The sequence below is a fragment of the Oncorhynchus gorbuscha genome, linkage group LG11 (genome assembly GCF_021184085.1).
Source record: "Oncorhynchus gorbuscha isolate QuinsamMale2020 ecotype Even-year linkage group LG11, OgorEven_v1.0, whole genome shotgun sequence".
NCBI lineage: Eukaryota > Metazoa > Chordata > Actinopteri > Salmoniformes > Salmonidae > Oncorhynchus > Oncorhynchus gorbuscha.
This window is the reverse complement of record NC_060183.1, coordinates 33337214-33354247: the sequence shown is the minus strand read 5'-3', so window position 1 is coordinate 33354247 and position 17034 is coordinate 33337214. Positions and strand designations below refer to the sequence as shown.

The following is a 17034-nucleotide window of genomic DNA, read 5'->3' as shown; positions in this document are numbered from 1 at the left end:
TCAGGTCATGAAACATGGGACCAACATTGTACATGTTGTGTTTATATTTTTGTTCAGTGTAAATTCATATCTAATCTCATAGCAGTTTAAATAAAATATAATACAAAACTCTGAGGTCCTATAAAAAACTGGTGGCACTTGAGTAAAGATATTGATAGCTAAATGTCGCCATCTCGTGGTTCTGATTTAGTTTGATTAACTACTGTACTATTTAAGGGTACTAAAATCACAGTACACCCATTTTATAATATAAATTATCACAATGACTCCATGTGCAACCCAACAAAACATGGCTTTTAGCTCACCACTTCATCCTTTATTGTTAAATAAAAAAAGCATTATCGATTGTTCTGTTGGAGGATCAACAGAGCCAAGAAAAAGAGAGCCAGGTAGGCCAGATTTAGCGGCTGTAAATCAGAGATCAGACTCATGTGGCCCGGGTGGTTGTGGTGGCGGCTGTGGCAATGGTGCTGGCTCCACTCATGGCCATCTTCTTCAGCGTTCTGTTCAACTGCATGGCGAATAACACAAGTACAAACTTACATTTTTACTGGAATAAACCAAATTCAATAGCAGATAGGAGCCTTTAACGTTCCTATTCTGTGACCTGAAAATATATAATTAAATACAGAAGCAAACGTCTGCAATGTAACAGAAATACTATGATAAAGGTAAACAGACTGTTGCTACCTGGAAATTCTGCTGTAAAGTAATTTGAAAATGTATAATTTCTCACCTCCTCAAACTTGTGGATCTGTCTGATGAAGAAGTCTCCATAGCGGCGGGCCACCTTGGTGTCTGCGATGTGGATCATGTCCTGCAGGCACATAAGACAATGAATACAAGTTACTTCACTACATTATGTCCAAAGAGTTTATTCCATATTGACGGAGTTAATACATTATACAGAATCTAAAACGAGGTGAGTGGGCTCTGTGTAACGACATCTCACACACACACCTTGTCGATGTAGAAGTCGACCTCGGAGGCGGACTGGAATTCTCCGTCCAAGGCAGAGATGCCGCTGGTCCACACGAGGTTCTTCATCTTGTGTTTGAAGACCAGAAGCTGGATGCGAAACTCCTGCTCAGTCATGTCCAAGAACCCTGCCAGCTTGGCCACAGGCATGGTGGTGTAGAGCTTCAGGAAACTGTACAGCAGAGAAATGGAGCAGTGTGAGGTTAGATGGGGAAACCAAGGAACCATGTTAGAGAGCAATGCTAGAGAGCTGGGTCATGTTCAGTAGGGAGAAATATTTTGAAACGAAGTGAAACAGGGAGGTGCTGAACTTGACTGACTGTAGCAGCTCACCAGACTCTCAGAGATAACTCGTTACCTGCGGATGGTAGAGAGCTGGGCCTGTTGCTGCACCTCCTCTGCGAACACCTTGAGCTGCTGCTGGAAGGGCTCCTTGTGGTAGTTGGGGAGCACATTATCGTAGTTGGGCACCACCGGGGACAGGAACTTGGGACAGGCAAAGCTGAAGAGCTCCTCAAACACCTGCAGGTCTCTGAGGTCACAAAGTCATGTCAGTCAAGTTTCAAACACCAACTATGGCCCAATTCAAAATCGAACTGTAGACCCTTACACCCTGTGCACCTGTGGCAATCTGAGTGGATTTGACAGGTGCAAGTAAGCAATATGGTAATAGCTCCACCTCGCCCTCTGATAATCCAGGTGGAAGTTTCACTATATTGCTTAGACCAAGCAAATCCTGTCTGTCAGATCTCCACATAGGTCTTGGGCCTATACATTCCTCTAGCCCCTAGAGTTCCCACAGTGTGGTAATAAGTGTAGACACTCTCTCACTCACCCCTTCTGCATGCGAAGCATCTTGTCTCCATACTTCTCCCTGAGCTGGGTGTGGATGCTTTCGTCGATGCGCATGGGGTACATGGTCAGGGCTATTGCCAACAGCCCGTGCATCTGCTCGTTCTGCTTGCTGATCTGGAGGAGCAGGAAGAAGTGACTCAACCAATTACCAGGGTCATCTTCATTTTAAAAAGTGTTCCATTATGTGCACTAATGAACATCACCCAGTTCTGAGAGGGAGATGTTAATCATAATCAGTAATGTAGTTAGGCCCACTGACCAATATTCCCCTAAGAAAAATATATCACTGAGAACATTGTAAGTCTTGTGAGCAGAACCTTTAACATTGTGAGCATTCTGTGCAACTTCCTGTGTGCATTTACTTACACGGACGATGTACCCGCTTCCAGTTAATTTTAGACATTTGCCAAGTAAACTACTGAGGCTATTTGAGCCTATTAGGCCTATCAGTGGCCTACTAACAAAAACAAGGGATCAAATGCATCCCATAACATTTTCATATGGCAATAGCTATTGATTTCAGCCTATAGTGGCCTATATGGTGTTCAATGTTGGCTTATTCTATTAGATGTAAAAACATTACGAAGGGTTTGACATAAACCTTTTTCTGTTTAGTTGTCTGAAAGCTCAAGTCACATGTCTAGAAATAGAAAATGGTGTGTTAACACCATGGGCCTAAAACGTGACTGGAAATGGAATTTTATGACGCAAGAAAGCACTTTACAAAATAAAAAACATCATTATTATTACCATACACAGAATCAGAATGTAGGCTATACCCTCTGCCTATTAGCTTATTTTCAAATTCAAGGGCGTCTCAAAATACCCCTTTAAGACAAAAACAAAGCTCTTTTGCCAAACTTACTTTTCAAAGAAAGTAATTGAGGAAGCAATCACTCGCCCATGGCTGAACAAAGAAATGGCTATAACATGGCAATAATTTGCTAACAATATCAACATCTGCGCGGGCTGCCATTTCTTCTATGCGGCAGTCCTGAAGGTGCATGCGCACAAACATTGTCACTGACCATCTCATATTTATAGGTGGACCTCTGAAACATGTTCCTGGTCCTCTGGATGTAGAGTAGGATGTTGGCAAAGACACGGATGGCATCCTGGTACCTCCTCATCATCAGGTAGGCAAAGCCCACATAGTAGTAGGTGGTGATCTGGCACTCAGGCACACGAGAGTACATACTCTAAGAGAGATTAAATATAGAGTATATGTCAGTGAGTGGGTTAGAGCAAACAGGGAATCAATTGGAGAGAGAAATATGGAGTAGAAATATGGATAGAGGTGTCTCAACAGTTAAGGCCCACTCCTTAATTCGTAGGTCTGTCAATATCAGAGAGTGGGCATTTGGGGATAGATACGGAGACAGTACAGGTGCATCAAAGCTGGGACCCGAGACTGAAAAGCAGCTTCTATCTCCAGGGCATCAGACTGTTAAATAGTAACTACTAGCTGGCCTCAGACCAGTACCCTGCCCTGAACTTCAGTAACTTAGTAGCCGGCTACCACCCGGTACTCAACCCTGCACGCTAGAGACTGCTGCCCTATGTACATAGTCATTGAATACAAGTCGCTTTAATAATGTTTACAGCTCGGGGATATGATCCAGAAACCTTTCAGTTACTGGCCCAACGCTCTAACCACTTGGCCAAAAATATTTTATATGAAAAGCCGATTAATTAAACTGTTGCCGGCCAAAATCACCAGGAGGGGGAAAAAACTGTTTAAGAATGCTTTTTATTAATTGATGAAATACCAGTTGATGGAAAACACATTTGACAGTCATGCTTATCAGTCTATAGATTAATTTGCATATTTATTTTTTGGGGGGAATTACATTGTTCCGTGTGTATCTTTGTTAGCTTTTTGATAAATAAGATGCATGATGACTATCAGACACGCACAGCATACAGAGCAGAGCCTATTTTGACTTCTCAACTGGTAATTGAAGTGTGCCTCACACCACTTTACAATGTGAGCTGGAGGCTGTATGAGTTTTTAAAAAACGTACTTTATTTGAAACGTGAATGTCTTATTTCATATTATGAGGCATGTCTTACCTTGCTTCAAAGTAGCCTATAGGCAAAATCCGACTACGGAAATGTGGAGGCAAATATTTTATAGACTTAATCGGCAGCATGTGAGTTTCAAGTTAGGGAAAGATTACAATTTATCCTACCATTTCTACCGTTCTGCATTCCAGTTATGATTTTGAATCATTTTATACATTTCTGTTTAAACAGGAGTAATTATATAATTTTGGCAAATGTATTTCCATGTACTTCTCTATTGGACCCCCAGCCATGCCATTTATGTCCTGTTATATTTGTTTTCATATCAACTTTCTTTCTTTGTCCAGAATCGAAAAGGCACAATCCTAGTCTTATTAGCAACCCATCCTAGTTGTTGCATCTTTAGATTCCCCCTCTAAGATAACAGAGATTTTAACAGAGATATTCACCACAGTCACATATGGAGCTGCTATCAGGTGCACTGTTTAGAATGGCGTTTTCTCATGTGCGCTGTTTTATAAAAGGTGTTCATCCGCGAATTGTATTTTGACAAATGTTAGAACATGTTTTATTGGCTGTTTCATTACATGAGCTGCCTGTTCTGTTAAAATGCATTACCATATTCTAAATGTGATTTGTGTCATTTTGAGCACCGAGGGTGGACACCCTATGGGTGCATATGGGTCCGGAAAATTAAAACCTTCCCGGACACGTTATCCAGCGCCACATTTTCCAAACAGAAACCCTAGATATGTATATATCTGTATTCTAGTTAAGGCTCATCCTATATAATTACTGCTGTGCACACCTTTTCGATTCATATACTGTCCATAACACACACCATCATATACATATATTCCGAACCCTGACATTGCTCGTTCTAATATTCCTATATTCCTTTCCTATTGTTAGATATTACTGCACTGTTGGAGCTAGGAACGTAAGCATTTCACTACACCCATTATAACATCTGTATAATATGTGTACCTGACTAATACATTTGCTTCGATTTGGAGATGCATCTTCAGCTGTACTGTACGAACATCGACAGTACTACTATACAGTGGCCAGTGTACCTTCTTGTTGAGCTCAATGTTCTCCAGGACTTTGATGGCCTGGTAGTAGTCCCCGAGCAGAGAATGTAGCCTCAGCAGCCCCACCAGGCTGAAGTACCCCAGCATCTTATATAGGGAATGACGGCCATACTCGCCAGCCACACTCTCTGGATCGCCTGCGACAAAACACAACCTGTCAGAGCTGTCGCACAGGAACCATGGACTGCATCAACCATTCAGTATTGATCACTGAGAAGAATGTGGTGTAAGAAAATGTCAAAATATTTTGCTACAAATTCTATATCGTTATGTCATAATATATCACTACAAACAATATATTGTTACAACAATAAGCAACAATATATCAATGCATATACAATGCATCTACAGCTGTAACTTCTTTACCTCCACTGGTATAGACCTCCAGCTGGCGGTTGATGTTGCTCTTGTCCACCAGCGAGTGGAGCACGTTTAGAACGCTGTGGACATTCCAGATCTTGGGGTTGTTCCTCAGGAACTCAATCTCCTCCTCAGACTTCTTGGCTGTCTTGCAGCGATACTGGCTGAACGACTGGAACTGGTTGGGGAAGAAGAGTGAACTTGTTATTCAAATGCAGTCACAATTCCATGCGTCATAGCAGCTACAAGAGGGGGTACCAAATGAATGCCATAGATTTAAAAAATTGCCAGAAAAGTACACTACTGTTCACAACTTTGGGGTCACTTCGAAATGTCCTTGTTTTTGAAAGAAAAGCGAAAATGTTGGTCCATTAAAATAACATAAAATTGATCAGAAATACAGTGTAGAAATTTGTAATTTGCTAATCCAAATTCAATTTTAAAAGGCTAATTGATCATTAGAAAACCCTTTTCCAGTTATGTTAGCACAGCTGGAAACTTGTGCTGATTAAATAAGCAATAAAACTGGCCTTTAGACTAGTTGAGAATCTGGAGCATCAGCAATTGTGGGTTCGATAACAGGCTCAAAATGTGTTGTGCGGGTACTGTTTTACGAAACTGCCAGTTGAGGACTTGCGATGCGTTTATTTCTCAAACTATACACTCTAACGTACTTGTCCTCTTGCTCAGTTGTGCACCGGGGCCTCCCACTCTTTCTATTCTGGTTAGAGCCAGTTTGCGCTGTTCTGTGAAGGGAGTAGCACACAGCATTGTACGAGATCTTCAGTTTCTTGGCAATTTCTCGCATGGAATAGCCTTCATTTCTCAGAACAAGAATAGACTGATGAGTTTCCGAAGAAAGTGCTTTGTTTCTGGCCATTTTGAGCCTGTAATCAAACCTACAAATGCTCCAGATACTCAACTAGTCTGAAGGCCTGTTTTATTGCTTCTATAATCAGAACAGTTTCCCAGCTGTGCTAACACAATTGCAAAAGGGTTTTCTAATGATCAATTAGCCTTTTAAAATTATAAACTTGGAGTAGCTAACACAATGTGCCATTGGAACAGGCGTGGTTACTAATAACGGGACACTGTACACTTATGTAGATTTTCCATAAAAATCTGCCATTTCCAGCTACAGTAGTCATTTACAACATTAAAATCTACACTGTATTTCCGATCAATTTGATGTTATTTTAATGGACAAAAAATAGCCTTTTCTCAAAAAAAGGACATTTCTAAGTGACCCTAAACTTTTGAACGGTAGTGTACATTTTGAAGCTGAAAAACAAATACACATGCAACATACCTGATAAATGAATTCATCAATAATGTCCCAGAGCCACTGGTTGGGTAGCTCCAAGGGGGCGGGTCCATCTGCATCTATATAGAACAATATATACCTTCTTATTGAGGCATTGAAAACGTCCAATGTAACACAGTGTATTATGAAAATATATTAAGACAACAAATATTTAGTACTCAAACTTACTTAGAATGTAGTTGAAGAGGTTGCAGTAATTGTAGTAAGACTCAAATCTCTGGTCGAGAGTGGGTCCTCCCTAATGGTCAAAGAACACAAAAGCATTATTTAAGTAAAGTCTTCCAAGTAGTGACATTATTATAGTTCTGTGCACTGTAAATCCATTGGATTAAATCCATTGGATTAAATCCATCCAGGACAGGAGATGTAAGATTTATATTTTAAAGCTGATAGGTGTTAAACAATGGTTCTGTGGCAGGATAGATACTCACACTGACTTTGGCATAGATGTGTCTGTAGTACAACTCCTTATACAGGATCAGGAACACAGCATCTGAATGGGCCAACAGCAAAAGTGAGCAAGCGCAACAAGATAGACTGGCACAACATTCTTTGCCTTCTTCACTTGTTGGCAGTTATTGTAATGAATCTTGGCCTGGAGGCAGCTCTGCAGTGGTCAACAGCTGGCACAAAGTCATAACATCTGATTTGAACCCTAACCACACTTTAAACCCTAATGCATAACCCTAAATTAAAACCAAATAACACATTTTTACAATACAGACCATTTTGAGTGCAGCTGGCCCATTGAGCAGAAATGGCTTTTTCCGCTTCCAAGGCAACTCATGACAAACATTAACCTATGCATTCTTCCCACTTCATTGTCAATGGAAAACAGCAACAACATGAATACTCTACAGAGGCGGCATTCTAGTTTGTGAACCACATAGTCTCCACTTTAAAAGCAAACAGCTCTAAAGAAAGCAGAGAACACCCTAATGGACACTAGACATCCTGTTTAAAGTTTAAACTCCTACCATCAGGTCCATATTTCTCTGTCCACTGTTGCCAAAACAACAAATAAAGACATTCACTCATGCTGCTATAGCATTTTTTTTTTAAAGATGCATGTTACTATTGCATGCCACACTACAATAACTTGAAATTTTGTTCATTCCAGCAACTTTGTCCAATAAATTTGTGGTCCATGTTATTTTGTGTCACATTTCTTGTGTGATGTCTTTTTGGATATGATTCTGCTGCAAAACCAATTAACCCCTGGAGAGATAATAATGTCTTCTAGTTAGTACTACTAACTACCACCACTCGTGTCCACGATCATCTGAACGGGCTTGTGCCCAAACTGGAAGGAGAAACAGCAGTAGACTGGCGCACTCACCGTTTCCAACGAGGGAAGCGATGGCCTCAGCCTCTGGCCAGGGAGATGTTTTGAAGAAGCGGTCAGTCAGCTTGTTCCAGCTAAGGAGAGGGAAAAATGTGTAAAATTACAACTTTAAACTTAAGTGTTTCAAAATGACAGACCCCAATTAGTTAACTGAGAACTTTTTTGGGCCGAGCAATAGCATATATACACACAACAAACGAGATGGCCGCAGGGTGGGCACAGCACAAGGGGAGTGTGGCTAAAAATAAACATCTCTCTCCAGAATGCACTCTCCTGGAAGTTGGAAATCTGAGGTTTGTAGTTATTCCAAGTCTTTGCCTATCCAATATACAGAGGGGAATTTGGTCTGATTGCACTTCCTAAGGCTTCCACTAGATGTCAACAGTCTTTAGGACATTGTTTCAGGCTTCTTCTAGATCATGGAACTGCCCGTTCCATGATCTCGCCATCACGGTTGACAACTCCATTGTGTCCTCCTCCCAGAGCGCTAAGAACCTTGGCGTGATCCTGGACAACACCCTGTCGTTCTCAACTAACATCAAGGCGGTGGCCCGTTCCTGTAGGTTCATGCTCTACAACATCCGCAGAGTACGACCCTGCCTCACACAGGAAGCGGCGCAGGTCCTAATCCAGGCACTTGTCATCTCCCGTCTGGATTACTGCAACTCGCTGTTGGCTGGGCTCCCTGCCTGTGCCATTAAACCCCTACAACTCATCCAGAACGCCGCAGCCCGTCTGGTGTTCAACCTTCCCAAGTTCTCTCACGTCACCCCGCTCCTCCGCTCTCTCCACTGGCTTCCAGTTGAAGCTCGCATCCGCTACAAGAGCATGGTGCTTGCCTACGGAGCTGTGAGGGGAACGGCACCTCAGTACCTCCAGGCTCTGATCAGGCCCTACACCCAAACAAGGGCACTGCGTTCATCCACCTCTGGCCTGCTCGCCTCCCTACCACTGAGGAAGTACAGTTCCTGCTCAGCCCAGTCAAAACTGTTCGCTGCTCTGGCCCCCCAATGGTGGAACAAACTCCCTCACGACGCCAGGACAGCGGAGTCAATCACCACCTTCCGGAGACACCTGAAACCCCACCTCTTTAAGGAATACCTAGGATAGGATAAGTAATCCTGCTCACCCCCCCCCTTTAAGATTTAGATGCACTATTGTAAAGTGACTGTTCTACTGGATGTCATAAGGTGAATGCACCAATTTGTAAGTCGCTCTGGATAAGAGTGTCTGCTAAATGACTTAAATGTAAATGTTCTACTGTGAAGGGGGAGAGAATGAGCGCTGTTTGAGTCAGGTGTCTGGAAGAAAAGCCATGAGCTCAGTCTCGCGCTCGCCCGTGAGAGTTAGCTGCGTTCCTTTTCCTTTCTAAAGACAAAGGAATTGTCCGGTTGGAATATTATCAAAGATTTATGATAAAAACAGACTAAAGATTGATTCTATACATCGGTTGACATAGTTCCATTACAGTTCGTAGAAACGTCGTCTGAACTAAGTACGTGCCCCTTGTGAATTTGGATTTGTGAACTAAACGCAAACAAAAAGGATGTATTTGGACAGAAATGGACTGTATCGAACAAAACAAACATTTGTGCAACTGGGATTCCTTGGAGTGCATTCTGATGAAGATCATCATATTGTGGAATGCTCCGCTATCTTTGCATCAGTGAATTTACGGAAGTTTGAAACTTTTTCCCCGTAGTCGGGAGGGAGCTGCTGACACAGACTCGTCCGTAACCCTGATGGACAGGCCTACATACCATAAATCTTAGACACCACGATGGTCCACCTCTAAAATCCTCAAACTTCATTGTGGTGGCAATTGTTTTGGCTTTCAGTCAGATCTGCACAGTTGAAACACCTCATCTGCTCTCTGTGTGTTGACCCAGTCTTCAAGCTCATTTTCTAGTTCGGGCCATCTGCTTTTCTTCCCTCTGAAAGCTTTTGTTGTCTTTTTGCACTGAGTCAGTTCCTCACGCTGCTGTTTCCAACAGCCAGATCGTTCGCCTTCAACTTGAAAGCTGCATCATATGCATTTCTCCGTGTCTGCCATGATGAGGGTGACAAAATGACTACCGTATAATCAGAATGATGGGAAGTTTGAGCGCGCTCGATTTACGTCACATTATGTGACAGTGCTCAGTTTTTTGGCAGCATGAATCTTGTGAAAGCGGGAAAAATCCATAAATTAGCCGCGTCATTGTATAAGCCGCGAGGTTCAAAGCGTGGGAAAAAAGTAGTGGCTTATAGTCCGGAAATTACGGTATATCTGTTTATTATACCTCAGCAGCATAATATTATTTAGAGCTTTGGCAAAGTGGGTGATGTTATTATCCTTCATGTTTGGCCCTGTCCGGGGGTCTCATCGGATGGGGCCACAGTGTCTCCTGACCCCTCCTGTCTCAGCCTCCAGTATTTATGCTGCAGTAGTTTATGTGTCAAGGGGCTAGGGTCAGTTTGTTAATGAATTTATTTGCAAATTATGGTGGAAAATAAGTATTTGGTCAATAACAAAAGTTTCTCAATACTTTGTTATATACCTTGTGTTGGCAATGACAGAGGTCAAACACTTTCTGTAAGTCTTCACAAGGTTTTCACACACTGTTGCTGGTATTTTGGCCGATTCCTCCATGCAGATCTCCTCTAGAGCAGTGATGTTTTGGGGCTGTTGCTGAGCAACACGGACTTTCAACTGCCTCCAAAGATTTCCTATGGGGTTGAGATCTGGAGACTGGCTCGGCCACTCCAGGACCTTGAAATGCTTCTTACGAAGCGGTGGACAGAGGAGCCTCTTAAAGAAGAAGTTACAGGTCTGTGAGAGCCAGAAATCTTGCTTGTTTGTAGGCTTTTGTTTTAAATGAGAATTGCATTGAATTGCCTCTAAATGTACATTTAAAAGTATCCCATACAATAAGAGAATCTGTGGTACCCATGATGTGTAGAAAGTGAATTCTGAATTATTTTGTCTTAGTTAAGAACAAATTGTCAACCAGCAGGCTTTGATTAATTTTAAAATATCCCCGTCCAAGTGGAAATTCTTTAAAAGTTACATGGAGGCCAATTAGATGGTGGGCCGATCATATTCAATCCCATCATACTTTAACTTGATGGGATGCAAGAATGAGACCTGGAAGTAATCGCGACGGCTAGCTTGATTAAGCCTCCTCCATGTACATGTTACTAGGTCAGGGTTTTTCAGGCTCCATATACCCACTAGTTCTAAAGTATTTATGATATTCATAATCTCCTTTAAGTGCATGAGGTGGATGGTTTGTAGTGTGATTTCCTTTACGATCCATTGCGGCACTTAAAACCGTATTATAATCTCCCATCATAATAACAGATTAATTTGCTGCTTGTGAGCCCAATAGATGAATTAGATACATTTTCAAAGCAGTGTGGATCATTATTATTTGCCCCGATAGATTAATTAGCCAGATCTGTTTTTTTATCCAATAGCATATTTTAAAGTATCCATTTTTTGGATAATATATATTTTTTTAAATCACCCCTTTTGAGTTTCTTTGGCCCATGAGAAAAAATATGTATATTTCCTGTAAACAACAGATATTATATAACTTTAGCCAGGTAAAAATGTTTATTTTTTTATGATATGCTAAGCAATTACAATTTTAACTGGTTACACGCTTATTTCCCCGCTTACATTAAGGATACCACAACCAATGTTGGTAAACTTAACATTAAAAAGCCCCATGATGATTAAGTGTCCATATTGCTGTACTATAATATTTATACTGTTAAGCATACTGTAGCTGCAACTGTATAAACCTCGGATTGTCCTAATCTTCCACCCACTAAAACCTCCCCCCATATATCCAGTGCATTCGTGGAATATTCAGACCCATTGACTTTTTACACATTTTGTTAGCCTTATTCTAAAATGGATGTAAAAAATTAAAAACATAACGACAAAAGCAAAAAAACGACAAAGGTTTTTAGAAATGTAATGAAATAAATAACAGAAATACCTTTTTAAATAACTATTCAGGCCCTTTGCTATGACTCAATTGAGCTCAGGTGCATCCTGTTTCCATTGATCATCTTTGAGATGTTTCTACAACTTGATTGGAGTCCAATAAAGTGGTAAATTCAATTGATTGGACATGACTTGGAAAGGCACACACCTCACTATATAAAGGTCCTACAGTTGACAGTGCATGTCAGAGCAAAAACCAAGCCATGAGGTCGAAGGAATTGTCTGTAGATCTCTAAGACAGGATTGTGTCGAGGCACAGATCTGGGGAAGGGTACCAAAACTTCTCTGCAGCATTTAAGGTTCCAAAGACAACTGTGTTTCCATCATTCTTAAATGGAAGATCAAGTTGTAGAAATATCTGAAGGATAATCAATAGAAGCAGGATGCACCTGAGCTCAATTTCAAGTCTCATAGCAAAGGGCCTGAATACTTATGTAAATAAGGTATGTTAAATTTGCTAATGTTTCTAAACCTGTTTTTGCTTTGTAAATATGGAGTATTGTGTGTAGAATAAGGCAATTTTTACGTAACAGAATGATAAATTAAGGGCTCTGAAATTTCAGAATGCACTGTATATCACTAGTACATTTACCGTTAATTCCAATAATATCAAATCTACAATGTTTGTTTGATTACGGTCATTTCTGTTAATGCATTCAACATTATTCCAGTCTTTTACCGTTCTCATTGTCGGAGTGGACACATTGTAAGCTGAGTCCACAACCTATGCTACCATTGTGAAACAAGTTTTGGTTTATTTCCTTCCATTTACAACTTGTTAATTTAGTCATTGTCTTTTGTTTGGAGCTCTCCTGTCAATGTTGAGTAAGGATGCTCACCCGATTATGCAAAGTAGGCCTGCACGCCAATGTAGGCATAGAAATGTGCCCATTTGGGAAACTTAAGGCCCACAATATGTTGCAAGTTTGCTAGCGCGAGCTTCGACCGGATTCAAGTTAGTTGATATGTTTCAAGTTTGTTGCAGACAGACCATTTGTAGCCATAGTGATTTTTTTATAAGAAATTTATTTTTTAATCAGGATATTTTCTACCTGCAGGCTGCAATGTTTATATTCGTTAGCTTCATAGGCTATTTTTACATAGTTGGCAAGCATAAGTTACTTTTTAGGATTGTATCATATTCATTTAAACCTGGGTGGAATTTTGATTACGGTAAGGTTTCTTTCTTCTGGTTATCCTTATCTCTGGCTCCCTCGAGTCTTTTGTGTCTTATTTCAACATTAGTACCCTTAAAAGCATCAGAATGCATATAGTTGATTTTATTAAAACAGAATGTCTATTTGGAAAATAATACAACATTTAGACCCATCAGATTTATTGTATCAAGGGACAGCACTGTATTAATGTTACGATAACTACAGAAAAGATCAGTACCTGTTCTCGTAGACATCTTGGATTTCGTAGATCTTCTGCTCAATGCTCTCGCTCGACACACGGTTGGCCTGCAGCTCGTACACCTTCTGGTCGATGAGGTCTGAGATGGTCTTGTGGAAGTACTGCAGGAAGTTCTTGATCACCTCTGGGATGACGTGGTAGGTCTGCTGCTCGTACTGGCGCTCGTAGGCCAGGTCAGCTTTAGGGTCACCTGCAAGAAGATTGAGGAATGGTGAGGTTCTTAAGTGTTGCACTGAAATGATAATGGTGGGATATGTGCAATAAGTTTCTACCATAGAATCATTGATGTGATTATTTTTTGTCTACTTTGTGGTATAATTAACTGATGGAGCGAGACGTATGTAGTGACAACACACCAAACACATGCCTGACATGAGTAGTTTATGCACTCATATCTAGACAAAACTACACTCACCAGTATGGAGATAATCATCATTTGTGTAGGAATAAGGGTCATACTGTGGAGAGATGGAAAAGTATGTCAATTAAACATGACATATGTTGACTTTCCTCTTTAACTAACAAGCAGTCAAAGTCCAAATCCTAGTTGGTGAAACCAGGGTAATTAAAATGTCAACATATTTAGCTAGTTAAATAACTAATTACGGCCCAACGTTTCGGGTATTTTTCTTCTGAAAGCTATTCAATGAGATAACAGCAAATATTTGTATCTGGTATATTTTTTTTAATCACTCAGAAGCAAGACAGCCATTACTCCCCCATGAGTTAACGTTAGCTATGCGTTGCGTAGGCAAGGTAAAATAGGTGGTTTTCGCCAACTGGATGACTGGCTAACTAGCTAATTCATAAACACTAGTAAGCACATGAAAAGCAACAATTGTTTGTGAGTATGTGAAAAAAATATAATCAAATCAACCGCCTAGCTAACATGGGTAGCTATGCCGCTAATGTTAGCAACTATAGTTAGCTAGTTAATGTGGCGTCCTCTACTTCGTAATGTGCCGGTGAGGATAGCCAACATTAGGTTACCGCGCTATAACCTAAAATAAACTGTAGAACATAAAATAGGTATGTACTTCTTCGGTTTCTTCGGTTTGGTACGACATGTTAGGATATTTCCAATCTCGTACAAGAGTGTGTGCTTAACAAAACCACGCAGCTAGCGGAGAAAGGAACCGGAAATGGATTTGCAACTAGAACAAATAGTAGACAGCAGCATGCTGGGATTGTGGCGGAATGAAATTGGGATCAGATGAGCTACTGGCGTGGAATCGATTGACCGTATTTAAGTGATAATGCCGGAGAAGCCAGTTTTTTTTGTTGGATATATTGGCACGGGGGTTTTTATGCCCGACAATAAGTTAAAATCAAATTGTATTTGTCACATACACATGGTTAGCATATGTTATTGCGAGTGTAGCGAAATGCTTTTGCTTCTAGTTCCGACAGTGCCACAACATTTAACATGTAATCTAACAATTCCACAACAACTGCCTAATAACCACAAATCTAAGTAAAGGAGTGGAATAAGAAAATATAAATATATGGTTGAGCAATGACAGAGCAGCATTGGCAAGATGCAATAGATGGTATAAAATATACATATGAGATGAGTAATGCAAGGTGTGTAAACATTATTATAGTGACTAGTGATCCATTTATTGAAGTGACCAATGAGAGGCAGCAGCTTCTCTGTGTTAGTGATAGCTGTTTAACAGTCTGATGGCCTTGAGATAGAAGCTGTTTTTCTGTCTCATTCCCAGCTTTGATGCACCCGTTATGCTATGCATAGAGAATGACTCATTCCTTTGGAGCTTTTGTGTGTATAATGTTTACAGTTCATTTGTATTATTTATTTAACTTGTGTTTATTATCTATGTCACAGACACTATGGCACAGATATAAAGAGTCCTCTATCAAAGTAGTAAGATGATTGTAATAACTTTCCACGCTAACAACTGAATATAACAACTGAATAATTTGATAATATTAAATAGTGTCTGATGTAAATATTTTCAAATGCAATAGTCCAGTGTTTTTATATGCATACTGAATGCACTGCATTTTTTATAGGCATTGACAGTGTAACTTTTTATTGTTAGATACTAGTTTAAAATAAAATCCCCCTTCTGATGACCAGGTGGCGAATCGCATCTCTGCATGTCTGGCAGACATATCAGTGTGGATGACGGATCACCACCTCAAGCTGAACTTCGGCAAGACGGAGCTGCTCTTCCTCCCGGGGAAGGACTGCCCGTTCCATGATCTCGCCATCACGGTTGACAACTCCATTGTGTCCTCCTCCCAGAGCGCTAAGAACCTTGGCGTGATCCTGGACAACAAACTGTCGTTCTCAACTAACATCAAGGCGGTGGCCCGTTCCTGTAGGTTCATGCTCTACAACATCCGCAGAGTACGACCCTGCCTCACACAGGAAGCGGCGCAGGTCCTAATCCAGGCACTTGTCATCTCCCGTCTGGATTACTGCAACTCGCTGTTGGCTGGGCTCCCTGCCTGTGCCATTAAACCCCTACAACTCATCCAGAACGCCGCAGCCCGTCTAGTGTTCAACCTTCCCAAGTTCTCTCACGTCACCCCGCTCCTCCTCTCTCTCCACTGGCTTCCAGTTGAAGCTCGCATCCGCTACAAGACCATGGTGCTTGCCTACGGAGCTGTGAGGGAACGGCACCTCAGTACCTCCAGGCTCTGATCAGGCCCTACACCCAAATAAGGGCACTGCGTTCATCCACCTCTGGCCTGCTCGCCTCCCTACCACTGAGGAAGTACAGTTCCCGCTCAGCTCAGTCAAAACTGTTCGCTGCTCTGGCTCCCCAATGGTGGAACAAACTCCCTCACGACGCCAGGACAGCGGAGTCAATCACCACCTTCCGGAGACACCTGAAACCCCACCTCTTTAAGGAATACCTAGGATAGGATAAAGTAATCCTTCTCACCCCCCCCCCTTAAAATATTTAGATGCACTATTGTAAAGTGGTTGTTCCACTGGATGTCATAAGGTGAATGCACCAATTTGTAAGTCGCTCTGGATAAGAGCGTCTGCTAAATGACTTAAATGTAAATGTAAATGTAAAAATATATTTTGAAATGTTGCAATGGAGCTCTGCATTTATCCCAAAACTCCATTCATTTCCCCATAGTCTTTGTCCAACGAATCATGGCGGAGTTATAGCCTAAAAATAGACTTAGTGTCTACAAATATTACATTTGAGGCTGCTGAAAGGAGAATGGCTCATAAAGGGCTGGAACGGAGTGAATGGAATGGTATCAAATACATGAACACCATGTTTGATGTATTTGATACCATCCCACTATTCAGCTCCAGTCATTACCATGAGCCTGTCCTCCCCAATGAAGGTGCCACCGACCTCCTGTGTTGTATTGCTATCTATGGTCAGGTAAGCTCCCTACAAATCAGGTTGCTTAACTTGACACCTGGTGGCATGAATTTGCATTGACAGGGTAACATTCTGATTTGTGTTGCACAGTAACTATTAGCCTTATGCAGACACATTTACCCTTGGCTGTAACCTTGCATTTCTTATTGTGAGTTGTCGATGTGTCAGATGGAATTTAAATGCACATGACTCTTTCCTCTACTCTATGACAGACATCCAGACAATTTAGGCATTTTTCTTAAATAAAAACAAACCCACATTTT

At 41.2% G+C, this 17034-nt stretch overlaps 1 protein-coding gene across 1 annotated transcript; it reads right to left on the bottom strand.

Moving 5' to 3' along the window:
* Positions 1–273: 273 nt before the first annotated feature.
* Positions 274–14549, bottom strand: LOC124048537 (eukaryotic translation initiation factor 3 subunit L-like). The gene is made up of 15 exons (XM_046369415.1): positions 14432–14549; positions 13810–13852; positions 13374–13584; positions 7976–8055; positions 7068–7129; positions 6805–6874; positions 6622–6695; positions 5319–5490; positions 4935–5089; positions 2862–3032; positions 1814–1947; positions 1337–1510; positions 961–1150; positions 737–817; positions 274–511 (listed from the first exon to the last, which is right to left on the bottom strand). The coding sequence occupies exons 1-15, from the start codon at positions 14459–14461 to the stop codon at positions 428–430; spliced, it is 1731 nt and encodes a 576-aa protein (XP_046225371.1). The 5' UTR covers positions 14462–14549; the 3' UTR covers positions 274–427.
* Between the last annotated feature and the right edge of the window lie 2485 nt (positions 14550–17034).

Excerpts from the sequence above, each read along its gene's own strand:
- LOC124048537 (XM_046369415.1), bottom strand. The coding sequence starts at position 14,461 with ATGTCGTACCAAACCGAAGAAACCGAAGAA. Across the intron at positions 13,853-14,431 it reads AAACCGAAGAAACCGAAGAA|TATGACCCTTATTCCTACAC; the intron begins GTACATACCTAT and ends ATCTCTCCACAG. Across the intron at positions 512-736 it reads AGATCCACAAGTTTGAGGAG|TTGAACAGAACGCTGAAGAA; the intron begins GTGAGAAATTAT and ends TTCGCCATGCAG.